Source organism: Vigna unguiculata, chromosome 3 (genome assembly GCF_037176805.1).
Source record: "Vigna unguiculata cultivar grain cowpea cultivar isolate G323 ecotype 2 chromosome 3, ASM3717680v1, whole genome shotgun sequence".
In the NCBI taxonomy this organism is placed as follows: domain Eukaryota; kingdom Viridiplantae; phylum Streptophyta; class Magnoliopsida; order Fabales; family Fabaceae; genus Vigna; species Vigna unguiculata.
The window spans coordinates 39208015-39224350 of NC_140794.1; the positions used below are offsets into that span (position 1 = coordinate 39208015).

A 16336-nucleotide genomic window follows, 5' to 3' on the forward strand; every position below is an offset into this window, starting at 1 on the left:
TAGAGGTATGTGGTAGTGACTTTATAATGTGTTATTTATGCCATCAAATATGTTGTAAAAGACTAGTGCCTTAACTTTGTAGTGCTCTAAATGTGTACAATATGTTGGGTGGTAAATCAACTTCATCTACCCAAAGCTTCAAAGTGATTTCCCCTAAGATATAATTTTTCATTGACTGTATTTTATGTTGTATGATTTGGTCATTTTTTAATATGTTAATTAATATAAATTTCATTATATATTAGTGTAATAAGCAAAAAGGAAGTTTTGAGTGTGGATACTATGTCATGTACTGGATGTGGACCATAGCTCGTGTTGCTATCAAAGATTCTTGGAATGAGGTAAAAAATAAAAAAGAATCCTCTTTGAAGCATGTTATCAAATATTTAACTAATATGTTGTGGATACTAATATGCATTGATTGCTTTGAACTACAGGTTTTCGACAATGCTGAACCATTGGGATCTGAGAAGATTGATGAAGTGAGGACTGAATGGGCCAAGTACTTCTTCCGGTATAAAAATTAGTTGATAGGTTTCCTTTTCCTTGTTGAATAGATGTAGTTAGGAAATATTTTGGTCAAATTCATTGTTGGATTTAAAACGATGTTTAATTCTGTATTGTATAAACTGTTGTGCTACCTGATTATGGTTTTGAATTGAATGCAACAGGTTTCAGGTTTTGGTTAATTGCAAAAACGAAGCAAACCTTTTTAAAAAAGAAATAGGCAATATTAGATCGGTTGAACCGATCTAATATATCACATATTAGATCGGTTAAGGTTACAACCTATCTAATATTGTCTGTTTCTTCTTTAAGTGATCTCAGCTATATTAGATCGGTGTCGTCCATAACCGATCTAATATAGCTTATATGATGTTTCTCTGTGTGGGTATCTTTAGATCGGTTATTTGAAACCGATCTAATATGAAATTATTAGATCGGTTCATTACAACTGATCTAATACGTGAAAGATATATTACATCGGCTAATATTAGATCGGTTCTAGAACCGATCTAATACACGCTCCAGAACCGATGTAATATGACCTTTTTGCACTAGTGAATAGATTAAATCATTATGTAGACATGTCAAAGTGAGCCAACCCATCTCACATGGGTTAGCTCACCACGAGCCGGGTTGAAAATGAGTGAACCCAACCCGACTCACTTTATGGTGAGCCAGAAATTTTCCAACCCGGCTCAACCCATCACGGGTTGGTGGGTTAAGTCGGTTGGCTCATCAACCCACATAAAAAAAATTATTTATGTATTTATTTTTAAGTATTCAAATATTTAAATAATTTTTTAAACAATCCATGAGATGAAAATCACAATAAAATCAAGAACCAATGTTTTCATCATACTCACCACCAATATATGATGAATTGTTTCCAATAAAGTGTACATATAGTCCAAGAAAACATGACTAATATTACATATTTTTTGTCATGTTATTCAACAAAATATAAATAAAAAACTACACATTTTTGTCATACTAATTTAGAAATATTTGTTTATAAGATGGTTGTTTGAGTAATTTACTATAAAGATTATACTTAAAGATGAAAGTATCAACGTATATAACTTGACAATCAAATTAATTAAACATTCCAACTATTCAAATATTATTGAGCAACACTCTAACATTTAAAAATATGAAATTGTGAACCTATATAATTAGAAGTAATAAATAATTATTAAACAAGAATTGTAAAAAAATGTTGGTGGGTTAAGTGAGTTAACCCACCCTCAACTCGACTCAAACCTGTTTAACCCGTGGGTTAAGTGAGCCGAGTTTAGTTCAACCCACTTAGAAAAGTTAAATTTTTCTCAACCCAACCTGGCTCAAACCCGTGGTGAGCCAGGTTAGTTCAGGGGTTGAAACCCATTTTGACATCTCTATCATTATTTTGACATCTCTATCATTATGTAAAAATAGATCATTTATCAATTATAGGAAGAGAAAATATAAAATGTATATATTCATTCGACATGGCCTCAAAGCAAAATGAAAGGTTTAAAATTAATGAGATTTGCTAATAACCATTAGGAAGAATGATGCTATTATTGTTCTTAATTAATTTTATATATAAAAAAATATATTTTCACATTTTTTTTAAAAGCACTAAGTAATTTTTATTAATATAATAACAATACAATTTTTTTTTGGTTGAATTTTGAAAACAGAAAACACATATAAACATTTTTAACTTTTTATATTTATTATTATTATTATTATTATTGTGTTAATGAAAAGAGTTATTAAGTGATTGAATTAGGAGTTTCTCTTTTTTTTACAGTTGTTTCCAGCAGACATTTTTTGTTGTGAATCGTGATATCTGCTTTTGATTTTTTTTATTTCTAGTGAATAGCAAGAGAGAAGCACTAGTCACCATTAATATACCTACTTTACAGAAGTTTTAAAGTATAGGTTTTCAATTTATGGGAGTGTTCTACACTACCGTAATCCATGAATCACGAGTGTTACCAAACAAAACTCAAATTGAAAAAGCAAATTATTTAATGAAGTTAAAATTGTAAAAAATAACTCATTAAATCAGTGTATTATTTAAATTTTATTAGTATTATTAAAGTAGAAGCTTTAAATGTGATTGCACATGCCACTATGATATGTGTATACGTTTTCTCTAAATAAAAAATGGAAAGAAAAAAGTCACGTAAAATGGGTTTCCAACAATTACTTACTTATCGGAAAAAGGTTTGGAACAATTAGTTACAAATTGACCAATGGTGTATGTGGAAAGTTTCGAGGTATTTTAATTTCTGAAAATGGAGAGAACAAAGATGCGCGTTCTCAAAATTCTTTCCAAACCTGAATTCATTTTTCTTGTCAAACACTTTTTGTTTGATTCTTTTACTTTTTTTAAATGTCTAAATTGAATACGACCCAACATGGGTGTTGTGATTAAGTTTATCAACATCAAACTGTTCATCACCTCCCAAACTTGACAAATTATCTATTGTTGTCGTGCCTTTCTTCTTTCTTACCTTTATCAAAGACGTGACAGGAAAGTTTGTATTTATTTATCAACCGTAAAATTCTATATTTATCGAGCAATTGTGTTTTTTGGTATTATTTTTTTAATGTGAAACTCTCATAGTTTTATTTTTAGAAAATGTTTTAAAAATGTAAAAAAGAAAGAATATTTAAACTATAATTAACCTTAATTTTTAGATGATGTACAATTTATTGGATATACCGGAACATAATAAATAATTATTTAAATATCAAATAATTATTAATAATTCCAAAATATTAATATTGATTATCTTTTTAGTTGATTTTGACTTATATTATTTTTTAATTAAGATTTTTCTAGATTATTTTATTTGTTATTTATAAAAAAAGAAAAAAAGATTCACACCAACTTAATTTATTTTCAGTCGACTACAACTATTTACGCTAATATCAATTAAGATTTTTTTTTTCTGATCAATGCTGACCGAAAATTTCTTTTAATTGAAATTGGTACAATACTAGGTAATGCAGACTAAAATTCTTCCTAATTATGATTAGAAAAAAAAAAAGAAAAAACATCCTACCAAATGTAAATTGAAAAAACCTAATTCATATCCGTAAAAAAATAATCTCCTAAACATTAGTCAAAAACTCCAACGATTATAGACCGACAAATAGCAGTGTGTCAACACCCAATTTCGTCCGATTAAATAAATAATAGAATAAATAATAATAAAAAAGTAAATAAGTTTTTTCTTTGATTTTTTCTTTGTCTAAATAATAATAATAGGATAATAATAATAATAAATAAAAAGAAAAAAAGAAGAGAGAGACTGTTTTTTTTATGTATTTTCTTTTGAGGCTGTGTTTCTATTTTAGCCCAAAATACTCTGTACACCCACACCATTTTTTCTGGCAACTCATGGCAGCCCAAAATTTTATATTCTCACCCCACCATATGCTTTGTCGTTTCTACTCCAGATTAAGAAGTTAGTCTAATAATTAGAAACATAATATGTTCTGATATTTAGAATCATTTACTCTGATTTTGTGCTCTGATTTTATGATACCTCCTTTTCTAGATGAGGAAAATAGTAATATGTTTCTCAAGAATATCTTTTTTCTAATTATAATTAATTTTTGTTGATCACGTTTGATTTTGTGCTTTTTTTACCCGTGTGATTTGATTCCCATAATGTGATAATATTAAGACCAGTTCTTGCCTTCTAAATTTCTTTGTAATCAAGACTGACTTTATTATGAGATTACATTAGATTTATAATGTTGGGTATATAAACCCATCAAGCAAATAAAGGATTTTTTTATTTTTTTCTTTCGAAATTCTGGAGACCTCTCTCACCCTAAGCACACAATTTCTTTTAACCCTCGCATATAAAAAATCCACTCACCTTCGATCGCCACCCCTATGTGCTTCTTGGTGTTCCAACACAACTATTGTAAATCCGATATTCTATTCAGGTTCATACAAATTAATTTTTGTTGTGTTATGCAGTCTTTCTTGAGTTTTGGTTATGATCTTGGTTGAATTTGATGTTTTCACTATTTCTTTTTGATATGGAAAAAACATTATTGTCATGCATTTTTGAGTTCATTAGCTTTATAATTAATGTTTGTTGATTGCATTGGGTTATGAACGTTGTTGTTGCATGAATAAGTGAGATATCATGTTTTAACATTGTATGAATATGTTGTGCCATATTTTTCATATTAAGTGTTTTAAAACTTTTTTATAATAAAATAATATGTTTAATCCTAAATGTTATTTCCTAATCTTTTATTTATTTATTTATTTTCCTAATGTTTTCATAAATTATGGACATATAATAGTCACGTTTTTTAGTATCATGTCTTATTTCGGAAGTTTTTTTCTTTAAAGGAAGTAATAACAAATAAATAATTTAAATACCCTTTTAACTTTTAACATGTATAAGTGCTCGTGTGACCGCTCGCGTCGTCTTAGTACTTAATACCTTCGTTCTTCTATAAGATTACTAAAACAAATACAAAATTTTCAAATATTAAAAAAGAGTGATATCAACATCTTTGAACAAATTGTTTTTTTTTTCAAAAAGCTTTTTCATAAAGAACTACGTGACCCCGATTCTCCATTGTGAATGGAGATACCTAGGAGCAAAGGAGTAATCCTTGTTGGACCCAAAAAACAAAAAATCATTTTTGTTTCCTTTGTTTTTCTTTGTCATCTTTATTTTTTTTTATTTTTTTTTGTAAAATAAACATTTAAAGGAGACCACATCAATTTGTATTTTAATTAAAGGTATCATCTTAGGATGGGCGTTGTAGGGTGCTAACACCTTCCTACACGTAATTAACTCCCGTACCCCAAACTCTATTTTCGTAGACCTTCCTCCTTTTTGTGGTTTTCCATAGTTTCCTATAATAACTATGGTGGCGACTCTAAAACCCTTTTTATATTTTATTTTTGATTCGTCCGTCACAATTTCGGTTGTAACACAGTGATGGAAAAAAAACACTTCTAACAATTTAAATCATAAAATAACTCATATTAATATTAATAGGAAAAATCTGGCAAATATAAATTAAAAAGTAGTTATTTCAATATTATCTCGACCTTTATTATTCCAATTATACCCTCAACCAAATTCAGTAAAGAAAAATCGAAATAAAATATGTGAATTTGAGAATAGTAAGATTTTCAAATTCTTACATTTTACGTATAATTTGAAATCCTCTAGGGTTATTCTAATAAAATTGTAAATTTAAATTTGTTTATAAATTCCTTACTTAAACAGTATATGTTTTTTGAACGGTTTATCTAATGCCAGGATTACAAAATTGAAGTGCAGATAGATAAATGATTAATGCTAGGAATACAAAGTTGAATTCCAGATAAATGACTCGCTTTTATTAACAAAAAGTAGTCTTGGCTTAAATAACCAATCAATAGATGATTATGTTGTTGTAATATATCATTTTAGTAGTATAAAACTAATAAAATAAGACATTTTATAATAATATTCAAATAAAAAATATATTAATACATTCTTTTAAGAATTCAAAGTATATAAAAATATACCATTTATGTAACAACACCAAACCTACAAAAATATCCCTAATCGAACATACCAATCACTCATATATTCATTGCAATTTCAAAACTCTAACTACGGACTTTTCGTCCTTCAGAAATGCCGCTAAACTTGCATCTTCATCTGCTCACACCAAAATGATGATCATTGCAAAAGAAAAAAACAACACAAGACCACAAAGTGCAAGGGTAAGCTAGTATATAAAAGAGTTATCCTAAGACTATTTAAATCATATCAATTATATTCCATACATGGACAAACTACAGTAATTCATATAATTGAACAAACACAATTGACACTAAACTCAATTATCCGGATACATGAATTTATAATCAGATTTACTGGATACTTGCACTTATTGTGGCCCTAATGCTTTGTAAAGTCATTTCCAATGAGTTTCACCCTACCACACACAAGGTTAATCCATCATTATCTAAGGCTACTATCCTGTCATAGACTAGGACCTCCTCTTACTCTCCCCACATGATCCATTCTACTTTATTTGAGTGTGAATGATCATTAGAGTTTCAGGATGTCACATCACTTGAATCCATATATAGTCCAATGCATACACTAAAATAACTCCACCATAAAATCTAATGAGATCCATGGAATTACATCAAACACATATAATGCTCGTATACATTAACAAACTCATTATCATCACTGTTTCACAACAATAATTTCACCATAATTAATTACTTTCACAATTATATACATCTTTCATCACATTTTCATATTCACATATCAATAATTTCATCTCAATCAATTACAATCTCAAACATATACATACATAAAGTACATTAAAATGATGAAAACCATTTCTCTAACCACAAACTTCAAAATAAAAATTCCTATCGGTCAAAGTGAAGAATCACGTGTCTATGATCAACAATCAAAATGTTAACTCGATCAGATGGTTAATAGAGCGAAAATCTTCATTTACCAAGAGGGCACAGTTCTAAAAAATTGGGTAACACCTGGCGCCAATGAGATAATGAACCACTATCAAACTGGTGCCCGACGGTGAGAGTGTGGCGTTCGACGTCACATGTGTAGTGGTTTCTATTTTAGGTTTCCAAAACTAGTGCCCAACGCCCCACCTAAGCAGCCTAGCGCCATGACAATAACAAATTACTAAATGGGGGATTGATCTTAGTTGATTGGTCAAATTGAATACATGTTCTTTTCACTCAATTGAGTTAACAAACAATGGTCAAATGTACCAATTTAAGCTAATTACTTTTATACCAAATTCTCTCCTCAATTCACCAAACAAACAACAACCACAATCATTTCTTTAAAACAATTAAGTAGCAAACCACACATGTAATCATGTCAAAACCTAGTTAAACTAGCTTCCCTTACCAAACCAAGAAACTCATAAGACCTAAACTAGTTACAACTTATAAATAATACAAATGTATCTCAATTAACATGCATTCAACAAAACCCATAAATTTCCATAACACATACACATCAAGACATGTAAAAATTAGGTATTTCTCCCCTCACACTCATAGGGAATAAAATCAACAACTCATGGATCAAAACACTCATTACGTGTAAGACCCGTGAAAATTAATTAATTAATTAATTAATTAATTAATAAATGCGGGTAGAAAGCACCTTTAAGACATTAATTATTGGCTTATGTGACGTGGAAAAGTACTAACTCATGTGCTTTAGAGTACTTTGATTGTGTGAGAGGACTTGGGTTCGAGTCCTATGTATGCCATTTATGTGTTGTTGTTTTATTATTTATTTTTAATAAATATGTATGAGTATGGAATTGGTAATGTAAACTTATAATGATTGGAGTGTATCACCAAATGTGAATTGGCATAGTGGTTGTGCCTTTAATTTTACTAAACTTAGTTTGGAATGAATGTGGAAAGGTAGAGAGAACCTAGCAGAATGGGGGCAGCCAAGAGGAGCACGAGATTGAGAGGGTGAGTGGAGTTTGTTCTTCTCAATTTTTAATCACTGATTCCAAGTTAGGGGAGCTCTTATTGGTGTTTGGTTGATAATTGTATGTTTTCGTACTGCTGTGATATGCATAAAATTCTGATGGGTTTATGCTATGGAAAATTGAGTATGAATGATGGAAATTAAGGGTTTGGGTGTTGTGTCCATTGCTTTACTGATTTTTCAATTAAAGGTATGAATGTGGGTATTTTTTATACTGTACAGATGGTTTGTGTTTCAACTTGGATTTTTGGGAACCCAAAATTGTGCCAAGTTATGTTGATAAGGTTGTGTATAGTGTCTCCACTGAATGGTAGGTTTTGTTGTGCGAATTGGGCAATGTTGGGTGAATTGAGTGCGTGATCAGGGTTAAAACCCTGCAAGTCTCGCCCAAGCGAGTCCATCTCGCCTAAGTGAGAGTTGTAGAGTCTCATTTTTTGTTCTGGTACGCGTATCTCGCCTAGGCGACTCTGGACGGGGTTGAGCGACTTGGTCTCTCGCTCAGGCGAGAGACACTCGCCAAGCGAGGTCGCAAGGAAACCTGGAAGTTTTGAGCGCGATATCTCGCCCAGGCGAGAGGTTTTGAGCTCTGAGCGATGGATGTTCTTGCCTAGGCGAGAGTGGCTCGCCTGAGCGAGTTCTCAAAGTGTATTCATCTTGGTTTTGTCGAACACTCGTCTAGGTGAGGTTAGTATGTTATTTTGGGCGAAGGGGTGACTTGCCCAAGTGAGGGGATCTCACCTAAGCGAGATGATGAGTTGATGTTGATGTTTTAAGCTCGTTCAGGCGAGGTGAGCTAGCCTAAGCGAGGCTGAGGGCTTAGCTTGGGTGAGAGTCCCTAGCTTAAGCGAGTTTATGCGAAGTTCCATGTTTGTGTGTGCTTGTGTGTGTTATTTGGCTGCTTTATTCTAAGTATAGGATGTATATGCATGTGGTGTGGTGTTTGGGCTTGAAGGACTAAGTCCAATAAAGGTATGGGATGTGCTTGGTGGTTGGACACATGATGGGTATGGAACTGGTTGAGTTCCCGTCGGCTACTAATGGGTGAGGAGTCCTTAGTATGATGATTACATGTGTCAGGCACACGATAAGCAAGGAACTGATATGTTCCCGTCGGCTACTATTGGGCGAGGAGTCCATAGTATGGTGATTGCGTGCGTGCCAGTGTCCAAGTATGAGACTTGGATGTTCTACTACAGACGAGGAGTCTGTAGGGCAGGACTATGAGCGGGATAGGCTCATAGGGTTGGACCACGAATGAGTTAGTTTCGTGGGAGCACAGTGAAGTCCTAAGACCTAGTTCATGGATATGACTCATGAAGGACTATGAGGCCATGGTTGGGTTATTTAAAAAGCGTGAAATATCATTTATGTTATTTTGGGGATGGGTGGCATATTTATTTCATGTATTGGTTTATATATTGTGTATAACTTACCCTTTCTCTGTGTGTGTGGGGATGATCGGATAACTTGTTATTCGGGAGCAGATGATTTGACAGGTGGGCCAGGAGATGCTTAGATTCGGAGCGAGGGATAGCGTGGGATTTTTGTATACATGTTTACTATTTTAGTTTTGAGATAATTATGTAAGCTTCGGGAGCCATTTTAATTTTATAATGGTTTTATAATTATGGACTCCGGTATTTATTGCATTGTATAAAAGATTTGAATTTCCCGCGTTTTTGGGAAATGGTTTATTTATAAATGTGGAATTTATTTCATTTCAGAATTTATTTATTATATATTAGTAATATTCCTTAGGGATGTTACAATTGGTATCAGAGCAAAAGTTTTGAAAATATTTTTAAATATTTTGGGGCTAGTGGGAAGTGAGCTTATCGATGTGGTTGTTTGTTGCATGTTTGTGTGTTGAATGTTGAAAAGATGTGTGTGGTTTTTGTTGACTAAGTGATTGATTTATAACAGTTGTGATGTGGCGTATCCAGGCTATGGTTGCTAACAGGAGGAGGAGGATTAGTGGTTCGAATGACATCGTTGAGGCTATTCACCGGATGGTGGATGCGATGCAGCCACCCGTAGCAGCGCAGCCTAGAATGGCGATTGCACCAATCAGGGTGCCGACCGTGGAGGACTTCTTGCGCCACAAGCCAACAGAGTTCACTGGCAAAGCCTCTCCTGATGAAGCGGATGCATGCCTCCGCAAATGTGAGAAGATTTTTAGGGTGATGTACTGTGAGGATGAGCAGAAGCTTCTCTTTGCTACCTATTTGTTGAATGAGGATGCAGAATATTGGTGGACAGGTATGTAACAATAGATGGAGACTCGGGAGGAGCCGGCAACATGGGCCAACTTCAGGACTCGTTTCCTGGAGAAATATTTTCCAGATACAGCTAGACAAGACAGGGAGGCAGAGTTCCTTGCACTGCAGCAAGGGGATATGTCAGTGTCGGAGTATGTCAACAAGTTTGAGCATCTAGCGAGATACTCCTCGCAGAATATTACTGAAGAATGGAAGTGCTTGAAGTTTGAGCGAGGACTCAAACATGAGTTGAAGAAGGTGGTGACGCCCTTGAGAGAGCGAAGATTCCCAGTCTTGGTGGAACAGGCCAAGAGTGCTGAACACCTGGAGAAGGGCCCTGGTCCTACTGTGAGCCGACATCAGAAAAATGTCGCAGAGGCTAGGCAGATGAAAAAGTCGTACAGCCGACCACAAACATCTCAGGGTCCCACTTGCTACCAGTGTGGCAGACCCCATCTGAAGAGGAATTGTCCACAGCTGGCAGGCAGAGTAGGACGGTTAGGCGACCGTCACAAGTGCTTTATATGTGACAAACCGGGACACTTCGCCAACAATTGTCCAGAAAAGAAGAGTCCTAACGCGAAGAAACCAACAGCATCGCCAGTAGAGCGAGCTAGAGCAGCTTACAGAGTCTTTGCCCTGACCACCATCGAGGCTACACAGTCGGGTAATCTTATTCTTGAACCTTGTGTATTATTTGGTAAAGTAGTATTGGTGTTGTTTGATTCCGGAGCAACACATTCCTTTATTTCTTATGCATGTGTGTCAAAACTGAGCTTGGAGAAACGTGACTTGGATTATGAGTTGTTGGTTTCAACTCCATCTTCGGGTCAGGTGGCTACCAGTTTGGTCTGTGTAGGTTGTTTAATGGAAATGGCGGGTCGCAGGTTCAAAGTGAATCTCATTTGCTTGCCAATGGAGGGCTTGGATGTAATTCTGGGAATGGATTGGTTGTCAGGCAATCACGTTGTTATTGATTATGGACGACGCAGTGTGATTTTTCTAGAGACTTTGGGGCTAGAGTTGATATCAGCTCAAAAGGCGATTAGAGAGGTTGAAGCTGGAGCTACTTGTTTCATGATAATGGCTCAAGGAGCGAAGAAAAAGGACGGCAGTTCTAGATTATGTGTTGACTATCGGCAATTGAATAAGCTGACCATAAAGAATAAGTACCCATTGTTGAGGATTGATGACTTACTGGATCAACTGAAGGGAGCTGCGGTGTTTTCAAAGATTGATTTAAGGTCTGGGTATCATTAGATCTTGGTCAAGCCAAAGGATGTGCAGAAGACGGCTTTCAGGTCACGCTATGGGCATTACGAATATGTGGTGATGCCGTTTGGGGTGACGAATGCTCCAGCGATCTTCATGGATTACATGAATAGAATTTTCCGGCCGTACTTGGATCAGTTTGTCGTTGTGTTTATTGATGACATACTTATATATTCTGAGAGCCAGGAGGAACACGTAGAGCATCTGAGAGTGGTGCTGGAAATCCTCAGAGAGCATCAGCTGTATGGGAAACTGTCAAAGTGTGAATTTTGGCTCGAGGAGGTACAGTTCTTGGGTCATGTAATATCAGCCCAGGGAATAACAGTGGATCCGGCCAAGATTGAAACGGTGGTAAAATGGGAGAGACCGCAGACCGTTACCAAGGTGAGGAGCTTCTTGGGTTTGGCGAGCTACTACAGGAGATTTGTGGAGGGTTTCTCCAAGAGGGTGAATCTGTTAACTCAGCTCACTAGAAAGGATCATCCTTTCGCTTGGACCGATGAATGTGAAACTTATTTTAAGGACATGAAGAGAAGGTTAACGACTGCACCAGTGTTAGTCATTCCAGATCCAACTAAGATGTTTGAGGTTTATTGTGATGCCTCATATAAGGGGCTGGGTTGTGTGTTAATGCAAGAGAAACGACCAGTCGCATATGCATCTCGTCAGTTAAAGGTGCATAAGAAGAACAATCCTACGCATGATTTGGAACTAGCAGCAGTAGTCTTTGCCCTCAAGACTTGGAGGCATTATTTGTATGGAGCACAGTTCCAAGTATTCAGCGATCACGAGAGTCTGAAGTACTTGTTCGACCAGAAAGAGCTGAATATGAGGCAGAGGCGATGGATAAAATACTTAAAGGATTACGACTTTGAGTTGTTCTATCATCCTGGTAAAGCTAATGTCGTAGCAGATGCCCTGAGTAGGAAGAGGATCCATGTGTCAGCCAGGATGATTAAGGAGTTGGAGTTGTTAAAGAGGTTGCGAGACATGAATCTGGGGCTAGATATGGGGGAAAGTCATATACGGTGCAACATGTTGAGAATTACCAATGAGTTTTTAGATGAGGTTCGGGTGGAACAGGGAAAGGATAAAGAGCTGCAACAGATAATAGGTGACCTGGGTACAGATAAGAGAAAAGATTTCAGGATGGGTAAAGACGGCATCCTACGTTTTAGAGAGAGGGTGTGCGTACCCAGGAGTCAGGTACTGAGGAAGATGCTCTTGGACGAAGGGCATAAGAGCCGTCTTAGCATACATCCAGGTATGACTAAGATGTATAAAGACTTGAAGGTGACCTTCTAATGGACTGGCATGAAAACTGATGTGGCAGATTATGTAACATCGTGCTTAGTGTGTCAAAAAGCGAAGATCGAGCATCAGAGGCCAGGGGGTACGTTGGAGCCTCTTGAGATTCCTCAGTGGAAATGGGAAAACATTTCAATGGATTTTTTTACGCATCTACCAAGGTTTGTGAGGGGGCATGATTCCATATGGGTAATAGTGGATAGATTAACGAAGTGCGCACACTTTCTACCCATTAATCAGAAGATGTCTCTAGATAAACTGGCAGAGTTGTATGTCAGGGAAATAGTCAGATTACATGGTATGCTTGTGAGTATCATATTGATAATGTTAATTTTTACCATTATCTAAGCTATATTTCTTTAGCAAAATCATCTCTTCCAAAGCTTTTAACCTACTTAATCCTCAATTTTACCTTACTTTTGTAAATAAATACATTTTGGGTTACATTGATCTAAATATACCACTAATCTCCATTTTTTGTGTCCTTTTTGTAGATGGGAAGCTTTGTTCCAAAAATCCAAACAAGTGAGTGATCATGAGTAGCAAGAAGAAGGCAAAAACACACTAAATATGGAAGAAACAGTAATCGCCTGGCGCCACAAAGACACCGCCAGGCGACACCTTCTTCCAGTGCCAGGCGCCAGCCAGGTGAAAATCATCGTTCTAGCAACTCACCGCCTGGTGGCATCTGGACACCGCCGGGCGGTACACGCAATGTTTCAGCACTGTTTGGTGACTTGCGCCTGGCGATGAGAGGCTTCTGCCAGGCAGCAGTTTTCGCTGATGTGTCAAGTTTACCCTTTTTCTTCTGTTTTCGCGAGAGAAAAAGGATCTTTGGCATTTTGGAGGCACGAAGAACACATTTGGAGAGCTTGGAGGAGTGTTAGGGCTTGTGGGAATAGCTCCATCTTCCTCTTTGTATCTCTTTCTCTTCCATCTCTTTCATTTGTAAGCTTGAGCTCTCAATGACAATGGAGAGCTAAACCCATTTTTGTTGGGGTTAGATGTAGCCACGAAACTCTTGTGTAAATGCAAATGTTTTGATTATATATATGACTCTTTCATTAATTGCTAGTCTTCTTGTTTCTTCACTTAATGCTTGCATTGATTTAACCATCCATTGCATGATTTTTGGTTCATTGGGTGTGGAAATATCTTTTGAAACCTAGATTTAGAATAAGAAAACTCAATGGAGCTTGTACCTAGGAATGGGGCTTGACCCATTGATTGTCTTAAACCTTAGTGCATAAAGCAAATTTTCTTATTAAGAGTTCAAGGAATTGACTTTTAATAAGGAAATTTAGGCTCAATCCATTAAGGAATTAGGGTTTGAGTAAAATTGTGGGTTGACATTAGCATATTAATGAAAAGGATGTTAAATTGTAGTTGCATGAGAGCATAGTTGGTGAATTCTAACCCCGGCAATATCAAGTCATTTCATTTCTAATCTTTTCCATTCACTAAGTGCCTTTAACTTCCAAAGTTCAATTTTAATTATTTATGCAAAATTTAATTTCATACATTGAAACTCAAAATATGGATTTATTCATTAGTTTAAATTAGTCACTAATTACGCAATTAATTAGTATACACGAGTCTCTTGGGAAACGATATCCCGGTTACTACTTGCGTGACTTGGTACACTTGCCAAAGTCTTAACACATATCAGATAGAGATCCGAGATTCACCTCGAGGTTCTAGCAGTCGTTGCAGAAAACTTTGGACACTCAGTTGAGAATGAGCTTGACATATCATCCTCAGACTGATGGCCAGTCTGAGAGAACCATACAGTCTCTGGAGGACTTAATGAGAACATGTGTTCTGGATCACCTCGGGACATGGAGTGATGTGTTACCGCTGGTGGAGTTCATTTATAATAACAACTACCATTCCAACATTGGGATGACACCTTACAAGGCCTTGTATGGCAGGAGATGTCAGACACCTTTGTGTTCGCAGCAAGATGGAGAGTCTGTGGTTCTTGGCCCATAATTTTTACAACAGACTATTGAGAAAGTAAGGGTAATACAGGATCGGATGCGTGCAACTCAAAGTCAGCAGAAATCCTACACAGATAAGAGGAGTAGACCACTTGAGTTTGAGGCTGCTGACCACGTGTTCCTCAAGGTTACACCTACAACAGGTACTGGGAGAGCATTGAAGTCAAGGAAGTTGACTCCTCGATTCATCGGTCCATATTAGATTACGAGGCAAATTGGACCGGTGGCGTACGAGACTGCATTGCCACCTCACTTGGCAAACCTGCACAATGTTTTCCACGTATCACAGTTGAGGAAGTATGTGGCGGATCCTACTCATGTGCTGGAGCAGGATGATGTTCAGGTGCGTGAGAATCTGACTTTGGGAGTTGGACCGATGAAGATTCTAGATTCTCAAGTCAAACAACTTAGAGGGAAGGAGATTCGGATTGTGAAGGTTCTCTGGGACGAGGCAACCCAGGAGATGACTTGGGAGATGGAGGATCTCATGAGGAAGTCTTATCCTCACCTCTTTGCTGGTAAGTCCTATTTTCGAGGACGAAAACTTTTAAAGGTGGGAGAATTGTAAGACCCGTGAAAATTAATTAATTAAATAATAAATTAATTAATAAATGTGGGTAGAAAGCGCCTTTAAGGCATCAATTATTGGTTTATGTGACGTGGAAAAGTACTAGCTCATGTGGTTGAGAGTACTTTGATTGTGTGAGAGGACTTGGGTTCGAGTCTTATGTATGCCATTTATGTGTTGTTGTTTTATTATTTATTTTTAATAAATATGTATGAGTATGGAATTGGTAATGTAAACTTATATTGATTGGAGTGTATCACCAAATGTGAATTGACATAGTGGTTGTGCTTTGGCATTGTGAGTGGAGGGTCATGAGTTCAAACCTTGGTAGACAGAACTTAACCTTTATTTTTACTAAACTTAGTTTGGAATGAATGTGGAAAGGTAGAGAGAACCTAGCAGAATGGGGGCAGTGTTGTGACCATTGCTTTACTGATTTTTCAATTAAAGGTATGAATGTGGGTATTTTCTATACTGTACAGATGGTTTGTGTTTCAACTTGGATTTTTGGGAACCCAAAATTGTGCCAAGTTATGTTTATATGTTGTGTATAGTGTCTTCACTTAATGGTATGTTTTGTTGTGCGAATTGGGCAATGTTTGGTGAATTGAGTGCGTGATCAGGGTTGAAACCCTGCAAGTATCGCCCAAGCGAGTCAATTCGCCTAAGCGAGAGTTGCAAAGTCTCATTTTTGGTTCTGGTACGCGTATCTCGCCTAGGCGACTCTGGACGGGGTTGAGCGACTTGGTCTCTCGCTCAGGCAAGAGACACTCACCCAAGCGAGGTCGCAAGGAAACTTGAAAGTTTTGAGCGCGATATCTCGCCCAGGCGAGAGGTTTTGAGCTCTGAGCGATGGACGCTCTTGCCTAGGCGAGAGTGGCTCGCCTG

General features: G+C 36.2%; 1 protein-coding gene across 1 annotated transcript; it reads left to right on the plus strand.

Moving 5' to 3' along the window:
• Positions 1 to 287: 287 nt before the first annotated feature.
• On the plus strand, positions 288 to 11560 carry LOC146887832 (uncharacterized). Its single transcript, XM_085670422.1, has 5 exons — positions 288 to 341; positions 438 to 514; positions 672 to 678; positions 9986 to 10301; positions 10386 to 11560. The coding sequence occupies exons 1-5, from the start codon at positions 288 to 290 to the stop codon at positions 11558 to 11560; spliced, it is 1629 nt and encodes a 542-aa protein (XP_085526548.1).
• The last annotated feature ends 4776 nt before the right edge of the window (positions 11561 to 16336 follow it).

Bases quoted from the DNA above. Each gene is read 5' to 3' on its own strand.
- LOC146887832 (XM_085670422.1), top strand. From the start codon at position 288: ATGTACTGGATGTGGACCATAGCTCGTGTTGCTATCAAAGATTCTTGG. The intron at 342-437 runs GTAAAAAATAAA...TTTGAACTACAG, and splicing joins TCAAAGATTCTTGGAATGAG to GTTTTCGACAATGCTGAACC. The intron at 10,302-10,385 runs GTATGTAACAAT...AATATTTTCCAG, and splicing joins TGCAGAATATTGGTGGACAG to ATACAGCTAGACAAGACAGG.